General features: G+C 32.5%; 1 protein-coding gene across 3 annotated transcripts in view; it reads right to left on the bottom strand.

Moving 5' to 3' along the window:
• LOC128985805 (probable serine/threonine-protein kinase kinX) overlaps nt 1–24,074 on the bottom strand; it is a 173,720-nt gene that overhangs the window by 14,855 nt on the left and 134,791 nt on the right. For all 3 annotated transcript variants that reach the window (XM_054405688.1, XM_054405690.1, XM_054405689.1), the window contains one exon: nt 5,590–5,707. In XM_054405688.1, coding sequence (XP_054261663.1) covers nt 5,590–5,632 — 43 coding nt within the window. In that variant the 5' untranslated portion in view covers nt 5,633–5,707. The remainder of the gene's footprint in view (nt 1–5,589; nt 5,708–24,074) is intronic.

Raw genomic sequence — 24,074 nt, 5'->3', positions numbered from 1 at the left:
TGAAAACTCCCTAGACACTTTCAACTCATTTTCTGAATCGTACTCAAAAACGTCTTCTACATCACTTGGACAAATAAAACCAAAACTCGTCTTTGTTTTAGTAAACACTCCGTCAAATACGGTTTTAATAAATTTTATGTTTACTCTCAAATCTCCAAGATCTGTATAAGAAACTTGGCAGTCGACGTTTGCTTCGGAGTTTACGTCTACATTTCATCATCTCAGTTCCTTTATTTTACGACAAATAAAGTAAAGCTTCAGTCATTTTACAACCGTTTTACGTTGTATTTAGAGTCAAATTGTGTTTACTTGTTTATTGACCTTTGTATTTACATTTGCCAAATCGTTTAGTTAAGATTATTTCAGTGATCGTGTCTATTTCTTCTAGTCCAGTCAAACTAAGACAAATTACCCTTAAACCTGGGCAAAATTGCTTCACAAGCGATTTAAGTGGTATTCAACTCAGAAAATGTTGCTTTATAACATATCCAAAATCCGACAAAATCCATCAACGGGAAAGTGACTAAAATCAGAATTTAAAATGGCGGTTTTTTCCAACATTGGACAATCTAAAAAAACATATTTCACATGCATTTGTTATGCACATTTTTCGAGATATTGACTTGGGACCACCGCCTGTATTTATTGGGTGGTTAGTACTTCATTTTTATAGGGAACATGTTTTTGGCCGCCATCTTGGATCCGCCATATTGGACATAGATATTTTTTTCAATGTAATGATAGTGTTGTGACACATTATTACCAACTACATTTTTACACTGATTTCAATGCCGAAATCCGTTTTTAGATATCTTTATTCATTTAGAAGATATATTCAAACGAAAACTCTCCACCATACATTTCTTATAGACGTTTCGTATTTTGATAATTTTTTTAAAACTATTTTTCTTATATCTCCAGTTCTTATTGACGCTTGTAGTTCGTTGTAGGCTTAAAATATTCAGTAATGTAAGGGCTTTCATTTGAGCTCTTGATCATTAAAATCAGACGAGTTGAAGACCAGCGACGAACCTCAGAACAATATTAAATTTAACTTTTTAAAAATATATTGTTATTAAAAGATTTATAACTCGAGTTGTTAATACGTCACAAAGTTATTTCTGGTCTCAAATTACTCAGTAAATGTATGGCTTTAATTTTATTGATCATTAAACAAAATCTGACAATTTTAAAATGAGTCATGGACCATAATTTAACATTAAAATGTATTTATATTGAAATTTGTCTTTATTTAAAGACGTATATCCCCAATTCTAAATAACTCCCAAAACTCTTTACAGTCTTAAATAATTCGCCAAATTATTGACTTTTATTTTAGCTATGGATTACTTTCCGGGAGTTATTAGGGTTTGGGATATATGTCCTTATCTAAAGACAAATTTCAAAATAAATACATTTTAATGTTAAATTAAGAATCATGACTCATTTTAAAATTCTCAGATTTTGTTTAGTGATTAATAAAATCAAAGCTAAACATTCACTGAGTAATTTGAGACCAGAAAGAACTTGGTGACGTATTAAAAACCCGAGTTATAAATCTTTTAATAAAAATATATTTCTAAAAAGTTAAATTTAATATTGTTCTGAGGTTCGTAGCTGGTCTTTAACTCGTCTGATTTTGATGATCAAGAGCTCAAATGAAAGCCCTTTTATTACTAAATATTTTAAGCCTAGAACGAACTACAAGCGTCAATAAGAACTGGAGATATAAGAAAAATAGTTTTAAAAAAAATTATCAAAATACGAAACGTCTATAAGAAATGTATGGTGGAGAGTTTTCGTTTGAATATATCTTCTAAATGAATAAAGATATTTAAAAACGGATTTCGGCATTGAAATCAGTGTAAAAATGTAGTTGGTAATGATGTGTCACAACACTATCATTACATTGAAGAAAAATTATCTATGTCCAATATGGCAGATCCAAGATGGCGGCCAAAAACATGTTCCCTATCAAAATGAAGTACTAACCACCCAATAAATACAGGCGGTGGTCCCAAGTCAATATCTCAAAAATGTGCATAACAAATGCATGTGAAATATGTTTTTTTTAATTTTTCCAATGTTGGGAAAAGCCGCCATTTTAAATTCTGATTTTAGTCACTTTCCCGTTGATGGATTTTGTCGGATTTTGGATATGTTGTAAAGCGACATTTGTTGAGTCGAATACCACTTCAATCGCTTATGAAGCAATTTTGCCGAGGTCAAATCATAATTTTACTACTCCGTTCAAACAGCCGTGGCACCTGAGGGATTAGGAGGCCCCAAGGGTTTCCATGGAGTCTCCTAATCCGTCAGGTGCCACGGCTGTTTGAACGGAGTATAGACTATTCCGTATGTAATCAAATTTAAAACTTCTAAATGTTAGAAATTCTTTAAATAGGAAGCTGAACTTTTTGCTGTAAATTGTCACTATTCAATTATACATATGATTGGTGCATTTTTCTTCACTGAATTATAGTTTTAATTAATTACAGCTTCGGTAATTGCTGTTGCCTGTTATTCATTGCGTGTTACTTTGTTTGTCTTAAGAATGATTATTTCTGTTATGGCAAGCTTACATTACTTTAGTTAAATAACATTTTGTGTTTGCTTACATCATTTAATATGTTAACTCAGTGTTATTTCAGATGAAGGAATATCGGATTTGTATAGTATTTGTAAAAATGAACCTCTTCATTTGGTATATAACTAAAAAGGTACTGAAAGTTTATGAAAAAATCTACTAATACGGGTTACAAATATCTAAATTAAAATGTAGTAAAACCTTGGTTAAACTTAACTAAATGTAACCGCTCCAAAATTCAAATCCCCATTCAAAATTTCTACTGTGAAAGTCTTCACTTTCTCACTACATCACTCCATTGTCTTGAACTGTTTTAACACTGTTGATTGCACTTCATTGTCGTCTTATCAGCTGATCTAGTGAAAGTTTTCCCGCGTTTGTGTTGTTTTGGCGGGAATGCACATGACATGAATGGACCGCGCAGTAACCAGTTCCAGCAGACCGCTAGTCCAGGGTGAACGCCCTAACCAGTTTTCTGGTTTAAGGTCACCCGATCCAGATCCACTCTTACTTTCGCGTTAGCATTGACACTGGCATTTCACTTTCCCTGTAATTATAAACAGTTACCGTCTAATAACACATCGTGTTTATGAGTTTAGCTTCCTTCCTAAACCTGTAAATAATTTTCAAAGTTGTGCAACTCGTTGGGTAAGTGTTGCGTTAAGTTATTGTTGTCAGTCAGGTGTTCATATTTCACATAGTTTTTTGATTGACTTAATATTGTAAATTATTAATAGACACGGTTTTTTTCTATTTTGCCGCAAAATCCTAACAAAACACAAATAATAATTACAGCAAGTAAAACTATTTCAATATTCTTATTTTCAAACTATCTGAAATATGAATTGTTTGGACAACTTCGAAACCCGATCAAGTAAACAATTTTAAATTTCCTTTTATTTACTGTTATAAATATATCGTGAACAGTCCTCTATTACACAATTATATGCCCAAAGGAAAGTGCACGTATATTTTTATTTTTTGTCTTATCCTCGAACTGAGTGTTTTTTATCGTATGTTTAATAAAGGTGTCAAATAAAATTCTCTCTTTCGTTTCGCTTGGCTTTAAGTTTTTTTCCCCGAAAGTTCCCTATTTGTTTGCTAATAATATTTTATTTGATCTAGGCATCTTTCTTATAAAAAACTCAAGAACACACAGGTGAAACTCTAGTGACCCCGGTAAGCAGTTTGTTAACTAAAGTTATTTCGTTTGCACAAGCTACAAGAAACAGTTATGAGGGCTCCGATTCAAGAAAGCAAGTCCGTAATAATGAAGTACCAGAAGAAGAAGCAGGGTTTTCCATTCATAATTCAAGATGCGTTTGCTCGCTTCGAAAGTGTACACTATCTAAGCAAGCAGAGCAGATTAATACATTTCTTAACTTGATAAAGTACACAATTTTAAATTTTCTCTGATTAACTGTTATAAATATATCGTGAACTGTTCTGTCACACAATTATATACTTTAGGGGAAAGTGCTGCTATTACTAATTGTTTATAATAACAAAGATAAATAGTTGACATATTATCTTATTACAAGTGAAAAACATGTTGACATTTCATTCTGAATAAAGATTCAATTACTCCATTCATTTAAGTTATGAACGATCTTTGTTTTAAAATTTTTACTTAATAGTGTTATAAGTTGTTTAAAGTCTATAGAATAAAATAAATATAGCGATATTTCTTAAATTCCATAAAAAAGAAATTATTGACATTATTAATACAAATTTAGTACGGTATGTAGTTAAGAGTACCGTATAAGCATATTGCCGTGGTAAAAAGCCCAAAGAAACTGCATTAAAGGAATTAATCAATTTTCTTTGCAAAATAATACTAAAGTGTGCTTCTCTCTAACACAAAAAAGTTAATACAACAAATACAAAAAAAATCATTGTATTAATATATTTTTATAATGGCAAAGTATCACGATAAACTGTAAACAACGAAAGGGGGATTTGAATTTTAGAGCAATTAGTTATTACGTAATCTTAAACAAGAAATTTTCGATATAAATATAGATCAAGATAGAAAACTACATATAAATAAAATTATTATCTTTTATTTTATTAATACTTAATAACGGTTCCTTACAACCAGTTAACAAACCTGTGACATTTCATCAGGTAACAGTTAGGTGTTTGCAACTATTAAATATGGGTCAGTAGAATAAAGTTAGGCGGGGCTCCTAGCAGGTGTCTTGCGGTTATTAAATTTGCAATGCAGCACTTTACACTTGGCGAGAAAACTGCGTTTACAAATTTACTACTCAATTAATAATGGGGTTAATGATAATGCATTGTCATTTATAATTGAAATGTCAAGATAACCTTGGCAAAGATATTGTAGCTATTGCAGAATTTAGTCACTCATTCATACTTAAAGTAACATTGTGAAGCAGTTAGGTATTTGTTTAAATATTTTTTTTTAAATGTAATTGCAAGGTAATATAATAGTACATACCATTTAAAGTACATATAGTTTGTCTGAAATAGTATATTTCGTACCTAGGGCCGAAAATGAGGTTTTGCCAGCTCGAGATCGTTTTTAAGTTCTAGACGAAGTCAAGATGTATTTATATTACCCCTAAGTATAATTATTACATTTCTGTTAACCTAACGTAAAATTGTAGCACTCATTATGTTCTAGGCATGTAATTCACCAAGTTTTGTTATCCTGTAACCTTTTTTATACTTTCAAATTTAATTTCTCGAAAAAAAAAACTGCACATCTAAATTCGTAGTTACACTTCAAAAGAAATTAACGATTTGTCTGTACAAACACAATGGTATTTCTAGCTTAAAAGCATACAAGGCAAACAATATCAATGATATAATTATAATAGTTACATAAACATATTTAATTTGCATAGTATTTTCACCAAAATAAAAACAATATATTTCTTAGTATCCTATTTTTACATATTTCGGTAGCAAAACAACTATATTATCTCAAGTGCTCTGTTGGAATTGTGTTTTCTAGTTAAAACAAAGGGACTCACATTGCACCAAGATGCAGACGACAAATACAAGATGGCGGACCATTGTTTACAGCTGTTTCGACCAGGGACGTCTGCTCATTCCCGCGCCACGTGTTTTGGCGGGAGTTTCTTGCCACTTCTGCAACAAAACAAGATTTATGTTCTAAGATGTTCGTGTTACCAATTTAAATTAGAATGCATGTATCTTACTCGGCTCCGCTGTCAGGACAATTGTCGCACAGCGCTGCTGTTAATTTGTAGCTTCTCTAATTGGAACTTAATTCCTTCCTGAAATTGAATAAAATTACAGTAGAAGTTTTAGTTTAATATATAAAGTAAAATTGTTTATCAACTATACTTGTGGTTATTTATAGGTTAATCTATTAAATGCAATAAATAATTAATTGAGATTCATGTAAATACATGTTTTGTCTTCCTCTAAGCTCATTCCTGTTCATCTATTTTTTTCTTCTTTTGAACAACATTTTCATTTTTTACTTCTTTATAAACTATATGTGTTTTTGGATTTTGCTAAACCATCTGATACTGAGTGTTGAACACATTATTTTTTTGTTTTGTTTCCCCGAAGAAGGTTTATGCCAGAATTTATTGAACTTTTTTTGTAATAAAGTGTGTTAATTGTGAATGTTTTACAATTATGTACTGTATTAGTTATTTGTTACGAAGAAATTCTGTATTTTCTTTTAAACATTGTGTATCTGCAAGTAAATAAATAAAGGACCTACGGGATAAATAGATACAGTAAACGTGTATCGTAAGTGCTCACAAGATTATTCATAGAATATTTTTTCTCATAAAATGTATAATTTATATCTTTGTTGTAAATTGCCCTTTGATGCCTATTTAGTCTTGGTCATGGATACCTTTAATTATATATTACTTGGAATTCACACTTTTTATTATTGCACAAATCTTTGAACTGAATGTATGTGATCGTATAGTAAAAGTATAAAATAACATTTTCATATAACATAAAATAAGCTTTTGTTTGCTTGGCTTACAGTTTTTTCCTGAAAGTTCCCTAATATTATTTTGTTTTGATCTAGGTTTCTTTCCACCTGCAGGCTGTCAGATTTAAAACCCCAGAACTTCATGAAACATCTGAATAAACAATCAATGTTGGAAACTCACTACTTGAATGGTTATGGAGTTTTTGCATTGTTGTTGTATGTAAACTAGCGATGTTCAAAATTTGATGTCTGGAAATCAACGTCTTATAAACCTCAAGTCTTATATCTTTCACCAACAACAATCACCACTTCGTTCACTGTCGCTGTCGCTGTAATGGTCTCTGAAGGACACGGTGAGTCATTTTGAGTGCGAGTATGTAGGTTTAGTGACGTCATCAAGTATTGTTCACGACTGGCCAGGGTCGTAGCGAAGACCGCCCATCCTGTCCTTGTCTTCCCACTCACTTCACACCGTCACAGCCGCTAATCTTCATGTGAAACGCAGGCTTAGAGTGCTGGAGTGATGGAGACTTATAACGATTATTTTGAAGGTTAAATACGACGATTTGAGGACTTAGCTTCGAGTGTAACAACAGAAACCTTATGGATCATGAACATAAACAAATGACGATTTGAGGACTTAGCTTCGAGTGTAACAACAGAAACCTTATGGATCATGAACATAAACAAATGACGATTTGAGGACTTAGCTTCGAGTGTAACAACAGAAACCTTATGGATCATGAACATAAACAAATGACGATTTGAGGACTTAGCTTCGAGTGTAACGACAGAAACCTTATGGATCATGAACATAAACAAATGACGATTTGAGGACTTAGCTTCGAGTGTAACAACAGAAACCTTACGGATCATGAACATAAACAAATGACGATTTGAGGACTTAGCTTCGAGTGTAACAACAGAAACCTTATGGATCATGAACATAAACAAATTACGATTTGAGGACTTAGCTTCGAGTGTAACGACAGAAACCTTATGGATCATGAACATAAACAAATGACGATTTGAGGACTTAGCTTCGAGTGTAACAACAGAAACCTTATGGATCATGAACATAAACAAATGACGATTTGAGGACTTAGCTTCGAGTGTAACAACAGAAAAGCTATGGATCAAGAACATAAACATGACGTTACAGACCCGATTCACTTATTGATAACCTAAACATCTGGTTATGACGACTTTTAACAGTTCTATGTAAAAAGACAGACAATTTTACTAAGTAATTTGTTTTTTCTAAAATTGGTTCTAAACTGTTGATGAATATATTTTTGATTTTTTGCTGACTTTAAAAAAATTAATACACAAAAGATTTCATTTACCGTGATTGTTAAATATCATAGGTACCAAACACTACCTCTATTTTGTACAACAAGTCTCTAACCAATGATTAATCTCTTTGATCGTTTTATTGATACAGTTTAGTGTATCTAAGTGAAAACTACAAAATCCCCAAAAAATGTATAAGGAAAGATATGCACTGCGCAGCTAAGTGTGGTTCCTCCTGGTATCGAGCGAAAGTACCCAATATACCTGTAATAATCTATGCCTGCCTTCTTTCTTATTTAATTGAACTAACATATGTTTTATTAATTATTATGATTTTGTAAATAATGTCCAATTTAAATACACATCTTTTTAGTCAAGTCTATTAATTTTTGTCTTTTAAAAAGTCTTGTCTGCGTTTAAAATTTTTATCAATACCCAATTAAAATTGGACGGATTGACCTGGAACTTTACACAACGGTCAGAAACTAAGAAGACAAGGTTCGATTCGAAACAGAATTCAGAAACTTTTGATGGTTCGAAATTGGACCCAGTATTATTAATTACACTTCCAGTAAATGGTCCTGCCTAAAAAAAGCAGCTGATCTCATTCAGTAACAAAGACAACAGAGGCATATCACTTTCATCAATATCAACTAATGTTCACTTATATTCATTCAATTTAGCTCACTTATGTTCAGGTTAAATACGGCCAAGGTTGCATCATTCCCATCAATTTTGTTTAAATATAATATAATGATAATCAATAATATTACCAGCAAGCGTAGGAGTATTTTAATAGAATGACTAATGATTATAAAATTTTAAATAAAATACACTATCCACTATCCGTGGAGGTATTACGGGTGAGTTTTTAGCCCCAGTGCATACAACAATCTCTAGCGGTAAGTCGACCCCTACCAACCCTTTAAACTCAGGTCCATTTAGACCCAGGAGAATATTGAAAATAGAGTTTTACCATTTTAAAAATGTCAATTAATGTACTGTTATAAAAATGTTCCCTAGAATTTTGTATATATGCTAATAAAAAAAGTGTAACATAAAAGTAAATATCATGAGTTAATAAGCAAATTCGTATAGGTGAAGAATGGATTCTTGAATATCATTATAACAAACGTAGAGGTCCAGGCAAACACCGTTATACATGGAACAGAAGAGACATATTTCAAGAGAGCGATTGTAAAATAATTGTTCTAAAACAAAAAGTTTTAGATCTGTAAATCGTCCGCAAAATCCTCGTTTTCGGGTACCATCAAATAGAGAGCACATGGTAATTTTCCGGTTCGCTAACCTCAAACATTGTTAATGGCATATGTTGTTTACTATTTGAAACACATTACAAAGATAAAACAACATGGAAGAAGTGTTCCTGATTTTGTGTTGGAAAAGTCGAGGAAGGTGATGCAAGGTTTAAATTCAATCCAATATCTAAGTCAGACTGTCTAGCGCAGGAAAAAGCGTGCATTATGGCTGCTTACGTTTACTACAATTCTTACACTATATTCAAAGAGACGCTCATTATTACCAACGAGAACCAAATCCTCAGCGGCAAATTAAGGTTACCTAACAGCTTCATCGGGGTCAGACGGAAGTTTAGATCTCCGTGAAACCTCGAGATGAGGAAGCGACTAGGTTTAGCGACCGTGGAAAAGTCAGTAGCGTAGCCTTCTCCAGTAATGAAGATTACAACTAGAGTAACGAAATGTTAAACAACTCAGCTTTAGCAAAGATTAAAGTGACCTGGATAGCTCGGATGAGATTAAAAGATGTGACACTGTTTACACTAGCTTTACATCCTTTTGTCAACTCGTTGTAAACAGGATTTCAAAGACTCTACTACTTTGTATTATGATTTATGTAATGAAACTGGATTGTATTACTAAAGAGTGTTTATAAGACAGGATTTGTTTAATACAGCATTCATTTTTTTATAATAATTTAAATTTACGTCTTTGAACCCATATAATCTCGTTTTTATGTAAATTTCTTGTATTACAAACATTCTTTTACAAAAACAAATTGTTAGATACGAAAAAAGGCTTTGAGGTAATTTCAGTTCCAAAAATTACAACTGGCAAAGTATGAAGTACATTACTGTATTTGAAACAAAAAACTGTTAATTCATTGTTTGGTTAGATAAACTTAATTTAAAGTGTAGGGAGATTATCACTCAATAACTATTATCAAAAACAAGTTTTTTTATTCACGAAAAAAATACCCAAATTTGACCGGAATTCTCAAAAAATAAAACACTTCAAATTGCAAATTTTACAATGTACATGAATTGGAAGCGTTGCTGTATTTTATGACACAAATATTCTACGTGTACGAATTTAGTTCGCCATAATCTGCTGTAATATTTTATAACAATGAACATTATGTTTAGTTCGATTAATTCATAAATACGACATAAAACAACATTTTCTTATCGATCATGATTACAATCTGTCCAAGCTTAAAAGTAATCAATTAAGGAGTTTTGAGCACAAATGAATGGTGTTTTTATATTCTATTGACAGTGGCGTCGTCCTGTAATCCAGCCACTAGGAGTTCACGAATTGTGGATATTTATAGGCATGCACTGTGGATGCGGTACTCCCTGGTGTCGATTAACGTCCGCACGAGTGAGTACTACTAACCGCAGTACTATCCTGATAGTTGGACCAATTCGTTAATACCAAGGCAAAAATGTGGTTCGGATTCCACTATCTGTAGGTCCCTTGGTTGCCATTAGCTGTTTGGGCTATTAATTGACAGCTGTGTCTAAAGAATATGTCGGCCTTAGTCACTGACAAGACTACAACATCGCACCACTCCTTCACTCATATTTGGGTTAAAATACGCACATAAAGCATCCGCATCTTAAATAATTTATCGTTGATAATTGATCTTATATTACACAATTAACATTGGTTTATATTAGTTAAATTAACTTAATCCACCTCTGTTAATTATCCTACCAAAACCACAGGTAAATCAGCGAACAACAATTGAATGTGCGATAAAGTAAAGATATTTTAGCGCCACTAGACTGTAAACATAGCATCGACAACGGCTCATAAACTATGGAATGATCAAAGTGAAATAACTTCACGCATTCACAGATGGCTATTTCAATGGCTATAAAAAGGTAGTTCCAATCAAATTTACTATAAAACAGACTATGCACTTTGGAATTTTACATAAGAAACTTAAAATGATGCACAAACACGTAGAACCTTTATAAAACAACGATTATAACAATGTCCTGTTTACTCCACTACTGAGTATCAAAGATTTCACAATTCCAGACGTAAGATAGTCACCATTTATTTAGTCAGGACTTCTCATTTCCTCCAGAATCTGTCAAGTCTAACATCTACTAAATTTTATAGGGGAAGATTTATAAATATTTATACAAGGTTTCCAAACTCTTTTGTCATAATTACTAGCGGCGATTAGAAGTCTAGGTCACTTCATCATTTATATCTTCATTTCCCTGAGGAAGTTGGAAAGGATTACTACAAAGTTTTAATACAACGTTTTCAGTAATCGTACGAGATTTTACTTATTTATTTACTAGCGGAGTACCCGTCCTTTGTACGGGGTTGAAATATAAGTATAAAATGCTTATTGCAGTTATACTCAAGCTTTGCGTTTGCCATAAGCGAGGATAAAATTAGCTTTTTTAAATTTACAGTATTCTATAGTATTACACATCTACCATAGCCATAATGTTCTACCATAATGTTCTAATGTGGTTGGCAGGACTGCTTGCCGAAGTGAATTTCTCTTCTGTGATACCTGCTTTGAAATAATCACTTTTATAAAGTTTTAACGGTTTTTTAAACCTATTTTTTTAGTTCAAACAGTTTTATTAAGTATTTTAAAGGATCTGAAGATAATTTTCAGTGCGGAAGTCTTTTATTTCTTTTCAAAAGTGTAATTTTGTTTTCTGGCTCCACCGTTATACACCGTTCACACAGTCTGCAAATTTTAAAAACCAGTTTTCACACAAAATTTTAGTAGTGACATCCTTTTCTTGTCTTTTATATGTTTTAATTAAGTGAGCTGAATTATTTTTATCGTTTTGACAACTTCAATCTTTCTTTTTAATACTTTGAAGCAATTTTTAACACCAAATAGCAATTGCCAAATTTGGCATAAATAAAGGATTCCACTCCAAACCTGTGATTGGCCCTGGGAAGCTCAGGGAAGAAGAATACACCATCAACTGGCAAATCAGGAGCCGGCTTTGAAAACCACTAGAGAGGACCTTATTTCTGACAGTGAGACCTATCTTTGGTTAGAATATCAATATTAAATGTTTTCAATACATTAAATCTAGTGAAGAAATCATACAGTCTAGTTTATTATGAATAAACCATTTAATAAAATCATTAAAATATTACACAAGATAACGTACTATAGGTGTTTATTTGACTTTTAACACAAGAAAACATTACAGTATTTTAAAACAAATTAGCAAATGTAATGATAAGGTACAAATAATAAAGCGAAAATAAAAAAAAGCTAATACATATTTCACGTGAACAAAAACACATTTTAATTGCGAGTACCAACAAAATAAATGTTCTTGACTCTCGTTTGTTTCACTAGCCAGTTTCGTCACTGCAGACCAAAGAGGGTCCTACAGCTGATCACTACAATTTTACCTTCACTCCCGAAACACCAAGAGAACTTGGATGTTTCCTGGTCTCGTCCAACAGCTGTTCTGGTTAGCAACAATAATTGTGGGAGATCACAGCTGTGATACATTAGGTTGAAACTCGAACAGTGTGAGGGCGGAATCAGCTGTAAACTGTACTTATTAACTTTTACAAGAGGTTTAGTTACCTTTTTTCTGTCCAAGTAATCCTAAGTCGTCATTAGTGCGACCGGTTTCGATGTCTATGGCATCATTGTCAAACTGAACGTAAAAATCGCTCCTAGGAGGTCGTCATGAGTCTTGAAAAACACGTAACACATAACACGTACACAAACAAAAACGATAAAATGCATGGCCACACAACTAATTTACAACACGGCGGCGGGTACCTACACCCTGTAACTCAACAATTCTAATTGTAAAAATATAATCCTGAAATTCTAAAGTAATTTTTCGTATGAAAAGTTTTGTTAACTGCACGTTAAAAATTAATGTCATACCCTGTTAGTCAAAAAGCTTAATCATAATCGTATAATTATAACGTTATTCCAAAAGCAATACTAAATTTTAAATAAAATATCGTATGAACGGAAAAAGAAAAAGAGTACAGGAAAGAATTAAATTTAAATAACTAATAAAAACCTTGCCGTTCGTTGTATTTGAATGGAAATAAATACCTCACTTTATTATTAATTAGAATTACAAATTGTTAATTTATTTTAGTTTTTGTTGTGTATCCAGATTTGAGATAGTTTTGACATTTATTGTTGAAGAATCATAACGTCTCGAGTTTTAGATTCTCCCTAAAGGCTTACCACCCTAGAGATACAAGATATACAACTGCACAAGTCTTCTCGGAAATGTCTTGTTCAGTTATGGGAGAAAATAAAAGTTCTGTATTGTAAAGAGGGGTTTTATGTGAGTATAATTTTGAAGAGAAATATATTTATCTGAATATCCATTATAAACAAGGAAATAATTCCATTTCGGTATGCAAATAATAACTCAATATATTTTGGCAGTTTATTAAGAAGTTTAATGAGTGCCAAAAACGTTTCATGCAATGTAATATTATAACAATGACCAACAACACACTGGAAAAATAAAATGTGCAGTTTATTATTGCTTTTATTGCTGTTTACTAATTGCACAGATAAATTAAATACCATATTCGCAGGCTCCTCACTTGGACATACACAATATAATTAAATAAATTTTGTTATGTAGTCCGAACCAAAATAGTATATAATTTGTGTATGTATGTGTAAAGGACTAGTCTGCGAAGATGATGTACGAGTTTTTGAACACTTGATGACGGTATTTTATCCCAAAATGTATACATACAAAGTCATCGAACTAAAACTGGGGAATTTCTTGGGCTGAAGCTATAATTACATTTATTACTTAAGAGTGAACTCATAAATTAAAGAGACACTTCCAATTTTAGGTAAGGGTTACACTAAGCAAGTTTAAAACCATAACTTGTTAAAAATTAGCGCTTTACTTGTCACTGGCGCTTTACGTAACCAATAGTTAAAATCAAAGCAATAATTTACTCGTTCCAATAGAAACCGAATCGTAGAAATAATGAGAAACTTTCCAGAGATGAGTTAGTTTCTCTGCGGCAGCTTTTTAACACGTTGGGTTCGTGTTAGACCGGTTCTCGCATTGTAATACGAGCTCCGTCACATTGTAAAGTGTCGACAGTTATTACACGATTACAATGTTTATTACACGGGAAGAAACTCGATACGCAAGTATAGAGAGCTTCTGTTGCAAGTACCCATGGTTTGTATGTAACGAATTGTCTTCAGATACAGAAGTAGAGATATTGAGTACGAAAATGGGGTTTAGAGGCTCCAGCCATCCTATGTAGTGACATTATTTTATAATATCCCACTTGGACTACCGTATAATGTCATAATTAAGGGAATAACATTTTAGATTTTTAAATTTTTTAGGTTCCAGCCTTGAATTGTTTTCCTATTGTTTGAGGTTAGGCATACAGAGGGCCGCGGGTCGCTTAGATAAATTCCATTATTCATTGGTGGGATTTGAACCAGGGACCTTGAACCCGGAATCTCGAACTCTACCACAAGACTAGCTCTCTCCCCAAATCGAAGAAGGAAAATAATTTGTAGTTGTAATTATTCAATTTGCACCTCTTTGTGGTAACGTATAAGAAATATGGGTAAGTAATGCTATTCAGAATTTTAATCAGTCGTTATATTTAAATTTTCAAATCATTGGAAGTGAAATACATTTGACAGTTTGTTAATGCAAATGTACACATTATGAATTTCCTAATGGTTACGGAAACATCAATTTTTCCTTTTAAAAACCTAACCTTAAGTTTTTGGGGACCCCTAGGTAAATATTGAAAGTACCTAGCAATATTTACCAGTACTGTGACATTGCCCATCCATACAGGTTAATACTGCCCATCCATTGCCCATCCATACTAGATTTTCCTAGGTAAATATTGCTTCATTGTGCACTCCAAGAGCATTCTACCATTGCAATCACAAGTAGCTGGAAGTGAATGGCCATAGAGAAGAGCTCAATGAATCTACATACGCTATTCTTTTTTTTTTCAGAAACATATTCATCACATTAAATTTCGGCAATTACTTTTTTTCAAAAAGCTTACCACAATAAGCTCACTTTTCAAGAGGGTAGCGCTACTGTACTTGTGTCTCGCACATCTTTATGCATCTCCCCCTATCATTCTCCTCTCTCTGACCTCCGGGTCACAGGTTCATAGGTCCGCCAGCTTCCTGTCTACAATCACCTATAGACTTTATCTGCGAACCCTCCGAGGTGAATAACGACTTGGATTCACACTTATGTTAATCACCTAGTGGCTATATAACCTGTACTACGTTTAACTATTAGGTAATAGGGATTATAACTAAAGTTTTGACATCAATTTTGAGATATTAATCAAAATTACGCTATTTGGTTTTGTAAATTTATGGTGTGGTAAATATTCGTTTCCAGTTGTATCTTTGATATTAAGCATTTCAAAATCTAGACAGTTGCATGAAATAACATAATAATTGTTTTACTACAGCAAAGTATCAGAATAATCGAAATGTGATCTGTACGATTCCAAGAAAAGTCAGTAGCTTTTTGATGGTACTTAACTGGGATGACCAGCTGTCCTTGATCATTGGGCTGTTAATAAATGATCCAGCATGAAACAGCTGATCTTAGTCAATAACAAATCAACAAACATCTTCTAACTCAAACCTTTAGTCATCCTTCTATTATATGTGTGTTTAAATACACACCTAGGGGGCGTCCCCATGTCAATGGATAATTATATACCTCACCTACATTACAAAGTAATATTCCGTGTTAAGTATTTATTAGTTTTCTTTATTTCATTCATATTTACATTATTCCAAATAACTTAATCAAAATTCATTAACCAATGTTTATGTTTACAATTTATTATTATTAAAGTTTAAATTACAATTCATTTCAATATTAAAATTATCACATGTTATTACATCAAATTATATTATATCACATTGTATCTAAAAAGAATATTTCATTATTAAAATTGGCAACACTGTAAATGCAAGCAGTTTAACTACTCTATGAATGTGCAACAATTAAATCTAAAAAAAAAACAAAAAAAAAAAAAAAAACATGCGACTGTGATGAAGGTAAATAAATGAAGACAGAATGAACTGAGAGAAGATGTTTGAAGAAAGTGTCAAACTAAATTCAAGAAAATCATTATAACATTATTGTATTCCATTTCAAGAATAATAAAAAAAAAAAAAAACAGTAAGTGAATCATTTCATGTAAATATAACAAAATACAGTCCACTTGTTCCAATTCTATAACTATGTTTCTTAAATCTATTTTAGTCACTAAATTAATTCATGTTTCAATCAATTATCAAAATTTCATGACATTCCGTACAACATCAATAACATCTGCTTAATAAGTATTTATTACAGTTCGATTAATTGAGAACTGTAAATACCGGGAGTAAATGACCTTTATCTAGTTAAATAATTTAAAATAATCTTTTAGGAAATGTAACATAGTAATTAAAGTCAGAGCGGCGGGAGACTGAAAGAGCAAGAGATTGGATTGACTTCATGGACAGGATTGGATTTGGAAGCTGTTGCCGTCAGTCGACTCGCAGACAAAACATTTTAATTTTGTTTTTATTGACTCTGAATTCCACCTCCACCTCGCTCGGACCAATTTACGAGACAAAGATTGTGAAATATTCTCTTCAATGGGTGAGCATTGCTTCGAGAGTAACCGTAGATTTTCCGTACTATTTAGCTCGTTTCTTAAATGTATTACAAAACAGTAACTGTTTCCAATTTTGGCTGAATGTGAATTTAATGAACGGAGTGAGATGATATGTGTAGCTTTGGTACTGAGTAAGATCAGCTGTAACAATTAAAGCTAACTAAAATTAGCGACATTAATTGTTAAACAGCTGATTCTTACTTAGTTACAAAGCTACACATATCACTTAACTCCATTCATCACGTTGAATTCACATTCAGCCAAAAGTGGAAACATTTATTGTTCTGTAATTAACTCAGTGGAGGTGGCATTCAGAATCAATAACAACTAAATAATAATGTTTTGTCTACGAGTCGACTGATGGCAGCATTAATTATTTACAACATTAATTGTTGAACAGCCGATCTTTCTCAGTGACAATGCTATACAGATCATTCACTTTAAATCCATATTCTGCGAAAAATACACACCTAAGTTTTCGCCACTGTCTCAAAGAATTGAAAATAGATAAATAATATATAATATTGCTACTTATCGTTGTACAGTATGTCTTCTCTCCCGTCATTCAGAGGTGTTAGAAAGTCCAGAAATAGACAAGACTATGATTTACTTGACGACAACGACAGTCTTCAGGCAATCGATGCATGTCATTACACCCGATTGCACTTCCCAAGATAAAAGTAAAAGTTAAACATAGGTTTTGTGGACTTCCTGAAATGTTTCCGTGCGGACGGGACATATGCAAATGCGAGAAAGTAGCTGCAGACAGGGCTTTCACTATAAACCTCGGGTAACTTGTTGTGCATTGATGTGAGATGAACCTCGATCAACTGGAATTTTGATGCAGTTGTACTTGAAGCAGATGGTGAACCACGATATGGAATATACCTCGATCAACTGGAAGCTCAAGGAACTGAATACTCGTAAAGGATGAACAACAATCAAGTGAAATTTTGAGGTACTTGTACGTGTCGTAGATGTTGAACTACGATCAACTTTTACCTAGATATGGAATAGGCCTCGATCAACTAGAAACTCGTCAAACTTAATATAGACATAGATTATGAACCTTGTTGACCTTATGAACCTCGATCTACTAGAACCTAGAAGAACTTTGATATTGACGTAGAGGATGAACCTTAAACTACCTGTACATTGAAGTAGGAAGAACTTGTAAACCTAAACGTGGATAGGGAATGAACATAGTTAAACTTTTACGTAGAACTTAAGATGAACCTAGATCAAATAGTATGTAAAGTTAGATAATCCTAACATTTTTAGGTGTTAGATGAAATTCGAGGAAGTTGTAAAGTGGTGTTGCAGGGTAATTACTATTCTTTATACGGAAAGTAAATAAAATAAACGCCTTATAACACTTAAAACATATATTTCCGTCTTGTGAGTAACTGTATAAGCGTAAATATATGTTTTAAGTGTTATAGGACGTTTCTTTTATTTACTTTGCGTAAATTTAATAACTCGTACAATGCTGATCAAGAAGTTATTTATTCTTAATAGAGAAGTTTTCTTGTATTTCATTTAAGGTTAATAACTAAATCTCAAACAAAGCTTGCCTTCCTAAGTTTAATATAATCATCTAAAGACTTGCAATACGCAGATGATAATGGGCAAAAAAGGTATGTGGTACTTTACATAGAAAAAAACTAAAGGCCGAAAATCTGTCTTTCCTAAGTATAATGTAATTACAGAAAGACTTTATATACGTAGATGGAAAAAGTGGACTAAAAAGGTATGAGGTACTGTAAATAAAATCTAACTAACGGCCGAAAACCTTTCTTTCCCAGAAACCTGAATATTATGCCGAGTAATTATTTTCAAATCAACCTCATTAAATACGCAATCAATTGATAAACATACAACATTCATTAAATCAGTCCAAATCCATAAAACCTTGGAAGGTTTTACATTTAACTCCAATAAACTTAATTATTCATCCTAGAAGATCAAATGAGGTTTCCTCACCCTGCTCCCTGTGGCGTTATCAAATCATCTCCCTAGCTACGTCTTCTTCCCACCTCTTCCCACATCCATTCTCTAGTTTTATGTCGTTTTTGGTATTTTAACACCAAAGTGCATTACAAAATAGGCAATAAATTCGAGTAAACTAACGATACCGGATTCTCAGAGGGATTGCCCAAGAGTGGTCACATATCTTGGAGGTTCTCGCTTGTTTTTTGATGAAGGAAGGGATATAAACGATCCTGCTATAGACTCACACCTGTCATCGGACAAAGCAGCGAAAGTCCACTCTGGACCTTGGAGGAAGAAAGCGGGTTTTAGTGTCACTTTGGGTGATTTATCGGGCGTAATAATGTTCAAACTTGTGCAGAAGACACCAAGAATTACGGCAGTGTTTGTAATGTTTGTGAGAAATGGGGAATCTTGTGACGGAAAAAGTTCAAGATCGACATTTTGTGTAAAATACGACTTTGACGATTTCTATATGATTGTAGCATTATGTTGTCGCTACTGAATTATAGAATTACAAACTTTTCAATGCTGTTGTTTTCGTCATGATTTATCAGAAAGGTTTTTACAAAGAGGAACATTTTTTAGTGTTTAACCTAACTATACTCACAGATTTCAATACTATTAAGTAAAAATGTATTTTTTTAACAAATGTCTTTATTTTATAATTTGCCGGACAACCCCTATGAGCATTCTATAAAAAGCCAAGGTATTTTATACACAATGCCTGGTCAAAGTTTATAATATCCTATTGTTATCAATCCTTTACACAGTGCATGGAAACGTTATTATGGCCTAGTCATTTTACAGAATACCTGCATTATGATTTGCCGGCAACATAAATATAATGTAAAGTGAGTGCAAGTAATAGTAAACTAAAAACACCTATGTACAAGAGTTGTACAATAGTTAAGATAGTACTGTATAGTAAGCAAAAATCTGTAAAGGCAGATAAAATATAAAACTCCCACGTTGTTACCTTAAATTGGTTATAAAATGCATTAAAATGTACGGGAAGATATGTTATTGATAAAATCAAGACTGTGGGCCAGAGCCCTTAGGAAATTCGTCAATATCAATACTTTTCGGCAAATCTACACACTCTAAGCTTCATTTTGATGTGCCATAAGCCTATATTTTTATTTGGTAAATGACCTTAACCGTTTACATAAAATTTGATTGCATCACTTTAATAATATAATAGAACGTTCATAAATTTTTACTTAGGCCTACCACTTTGCTGTAACTTATTCATCTAAGCTGACATTGAATTAATTTCTTAGTAAGATGGGTGAAGAGATCGAAACGGCGAAAGTCCCCGTGGAGGCCAACTCTCCCGACGATCCAGGAGGAAGAGAATGGGTATTTTGCAATACAACAATGTTATAAAATGCACAGACTTATATTGACGATACATGGGTATTTTGTAATACAACTAACAATGATATAAAATGCACAGACGTATATTTACCAGTTACCATTGCACCTGTACAATGTTTGATTACCAATTTCCACCCCACAACAACACTGACGAATGAATAACATTACCCATAGCTTTAAATGACTTTCGTCCACTTTTGTGACCTCGGCAAATGCAATTTTTATTGAGAGTACACAGTATATTTCTAAGATACCTTGAGCTTCGCAGGTTTCGTCCTCCGACTCAATCTCTTCCTCCTATATCGTCGGGAGAGTTGGCCTCCACGGGGACTTTCGCCGTTTCGATCTCTACACCCTTCTTGCTAAGAAATTAATTCAATGTCAGCTTAGATCTCGACAAATGCAATTTTTATTGGGAGTACACAGTATATTTCTAAGATACCCTGAGCTTCACAGGTTTCGTCCTCCGACTCAATCTCTTCCTCCTGGATCGTCGGGAGAGTTGGCCTCCACGGGGACTTTCGCCGTTTCGATCTCTTCACCCTTCTTGCTAAGAAATTAATTCAATGTCAGCTTAGATGAATTTGTTACAGCGAAGTGGTAGGCCTAAGTAAAAATTTATGAACACTTCTAAATTATTATTTCATTCGTTTGTCTCAGTTATTTGTAAAAAATTGAAGATTTCAACAAAATGTGTATATCTGCGTTCTTACTTGGTTCTCGTCAGATAATTGCCACTCTGCAGGAGGTAGTCACGGAAACTGCATAGCTTTCTACAGCCATCTCGTGATATATGAGTTTCTTTGTGGCTCAGTCAATGCAGAACGCCGCCTCGTATGTGTCTTATACTCGAATAGAAGCGTGATTTATAGATTTACTTCCTGGTACATAACACTTTAATTTCACTCGTGAGTTTAATGACTCGTCGAGGACTGTGTTGTAACTAGGAAAGGTGACTGTAGTTGCTAAATCGACATAAACAGTCGTACGAGAGTCCAAAGATGGTCCTGAAAATACATTTGATAATATTTAAAAGTATAATTTAATATGCAAAATGCACGAAATTGTAAGAGATACAAAGGTTATTTATATGCCTTGGGTGGATCATTTGAAAAATAATAAGACATTTTAAATGTGGTTTCATAAATAAAACGCAAATAAAAAGGAAATTACATGCAGTAAAATAAGAAATATTAGAATAACTTTCAGTTTCTTGTTTCATGATCTTGACTAATAACTTGTATTTGTCATTTAGTTACTAATAATAATAGCGCAAATTTTACCATTTCCAGTTTACCTAATTTTTTAATTATTAGTTAGGTCAGACCGTAGACCTAGTAAATTAGTGATGTGTTGTCCGTAATCTTAGTCGAATTTGTAATGGCAGATATGGTTAACGATTTATTTTGTATTCAAGTGAGGAAGAGGATGAGCAAGAAAGGAGTGTAGAAAGAAGAAGGAAGATTTTTAGAATTAACTTTGATTTTGTAAGTGAAATTAAGTATAGAGAAAGGTTCCGAATGTCAGTGGAGAAAGTGGAAAATGTTTGTTTAGTAATTGGACATGAACTTTATCACCATAACTGAATTTGGAAATTATATTATATTATTATATTACTTATATTATTTGAAAATATATATTACTTAATTACGCTAAATAGTTTGTAAGTAGATTATTTATCCTACCATTGATGACTTCCTAACCTTAGGCCACCAAATGTCACGAACATAGTTCCATTCTTTCGATATGCCTACATCTCCAATTGACTGACCATACTGGTTAATTTCCTTCTACTTTTACAGCTTTTATCTTTTTTGGACAGTTTATTATTTAATTGGCCAAACAACGGACTTATTTTCTTTAATTTGTTGTAACAAACAAAGTTTGTTCTCTGGTCATCCCGCTTGCCCAATTTGATTTTGTAACCATAAATAACCTTACAAATCAAATTATAACCTAGATGTTTTCCACAGCACAGATGAACCAATATTTACATTAAAAAATATTAGTTGGTTACAATAAACTCGTAAAATCCAGCTAATAATAATAGCTAAAAATATTATTTTTTAATCTTAAAATATTAAAAATTGTGTATTTTTACTTGTGATTTGTAAGTTGTAGATTCGATTTGTAACTTTTCTCAGCTGACTTGTAAATTCCTACTTTGCTTTGTAAAATGCTACTAACATATTAGTGACAGCAATTATAAATTATTATGAAACTCTAATTTACTATTTTAACTTATATTATTAATAGTATTAAAGGACGGGCCCCATGTTTTCCACTGACGTACGATTCGTCTCCAAATCAAAATATTACCCTCCAAATATTGTACACGAAAACTCATCCAATACGTTTCGTCACAACTTTTGTTCGATTCAATCTCAGGTTGTCGGGGAAGATTCCGTAGGTTTGACAAGTAATCCCAGTCTATCAGACACACAATGGTGCTCATGTGACGCGCGTATTGTGTAGAATATCAACCACAGATGAGTTAATCACATGGCTGGGTTACGTGACGTCACGTCGCGCGACAGCTGTGTTGAATGTAACTAAACAATTCTTGGCCTTACCCACCAGAGGTGTTGTAGAAATGTCATTTATGATACAGGGTGTCAAGTAAGTAAACAGCAAGTCTACTAAAAATAGTTTTTTTTTTATCATGAACTTTTTGTTCCAGAATTGTTTTGTCAACTAAGGTAAACGCACCAGTAGCTGACAGTATAAGAAACTATACGCACTTAATAATCCGTGGTTTTGAATAAATAGGAACTACAGAGATATTATATTATATACGGATTTTATATGATTCTAAATTTAGTGTAGTTTTCAAATTTGTCATACAAAAAGGGTTTTTTGAATATATTTTATAGCATTTTTAAACTTAATTCAACCTTTGTACGTGTTCCAGTGGCTGACAGTGAAAAAAGTGCTTGTACCAGTAGCTGACTGTCAATTGTCCCAGTAGTTGACACTGGAACTATAAATGTACTAGCTGCTAAACCTAAGGGTTTTATAATTTATAAGACGAATAAAATCTAACTTAATAATTAAATTATAAAATCGTGTAAAACGTTATTAAGAAAATTTATTTTACATATTTTAAAATAAAAAATATTTACATTTAAAAAATTTATATATATTTTTTATATATTTAAAAAATATACATTTTTTTTAATAATTTGGCTTATTAATTAAAAAATTAAAATCATTTTATAAAAATGTGAGATTACATAATTTATAAATAGCATGCAAATTTCGATGGGTAAAACCAATTTAATATTGTGCAAGTAGCAAATATCCCCTGTCAGCTAGTGGAACTTGTATAGCTTTTGTGTACCAAAGCCTGACATTGATATAATTTTAAATCCAAAACCCCTAACACTCCAATTTTATCATGAAATTGTCAACAAAGGTATAATTGATAAAAATAATTAGCCTAATCATTAATACTATTTAAGAAATTTAGCGAAATGACAAAAAACCAAACTTACCTTCTTAACAAGTTCATTAAGGGAATCGACTAAATGTGATGTGTACAGACAGGGTCGCTTTCAAACCACCACCATTCAGCGAGTATGAGCTAAATTTCACTGATTTGTTTGTTAACAAATCAAGAATAAACATATGTTCTTCTAACAATGCAATCATGTGTAAATATTTTTAAGAGACCACATTATAATGTAAAGAAACTCAAACTGTCAGCTTCTGGAGCACTGTCAGCTACTGGTGCATTTACCTTATATCTGTCATTTTGTATTTTTATGTAAAATGTTTATATTGGAGTTTTTTTAATTATTGATGTTTATAAAACTTGGCAGAAAGAGTTTTGCTATTCTTAAATTGGGTCAGGTAAACCAACAGATAAATCTAAACCTTTTTATATCACATTAACTATTTTTTTAGGAACAAAGATATCACAGTG

Source organism: Macrosteles quadrilineatus, unplaced genomic scaffold (assembly GCF_028750875.1).
Source record: "Macrosteles quadrilineatus isolate MER2022 unplaced genomic scaffold, UCM_ALF_1.0 Scaffold_2__2_contigs__length_208266976, whole genome shotgun sequence".
NCBI lineage: Eukaryota > Metazoa > Arthropoda > Insecta > Hemiptera > Cicadellidae > Macrosteles > Macrosteles quadrilineatus.
The sequence above is the reverse complement of the archived record's forward strand: the minus strand, read 5'-3'. Positions and strand labels throughout refer to the sequence as shown.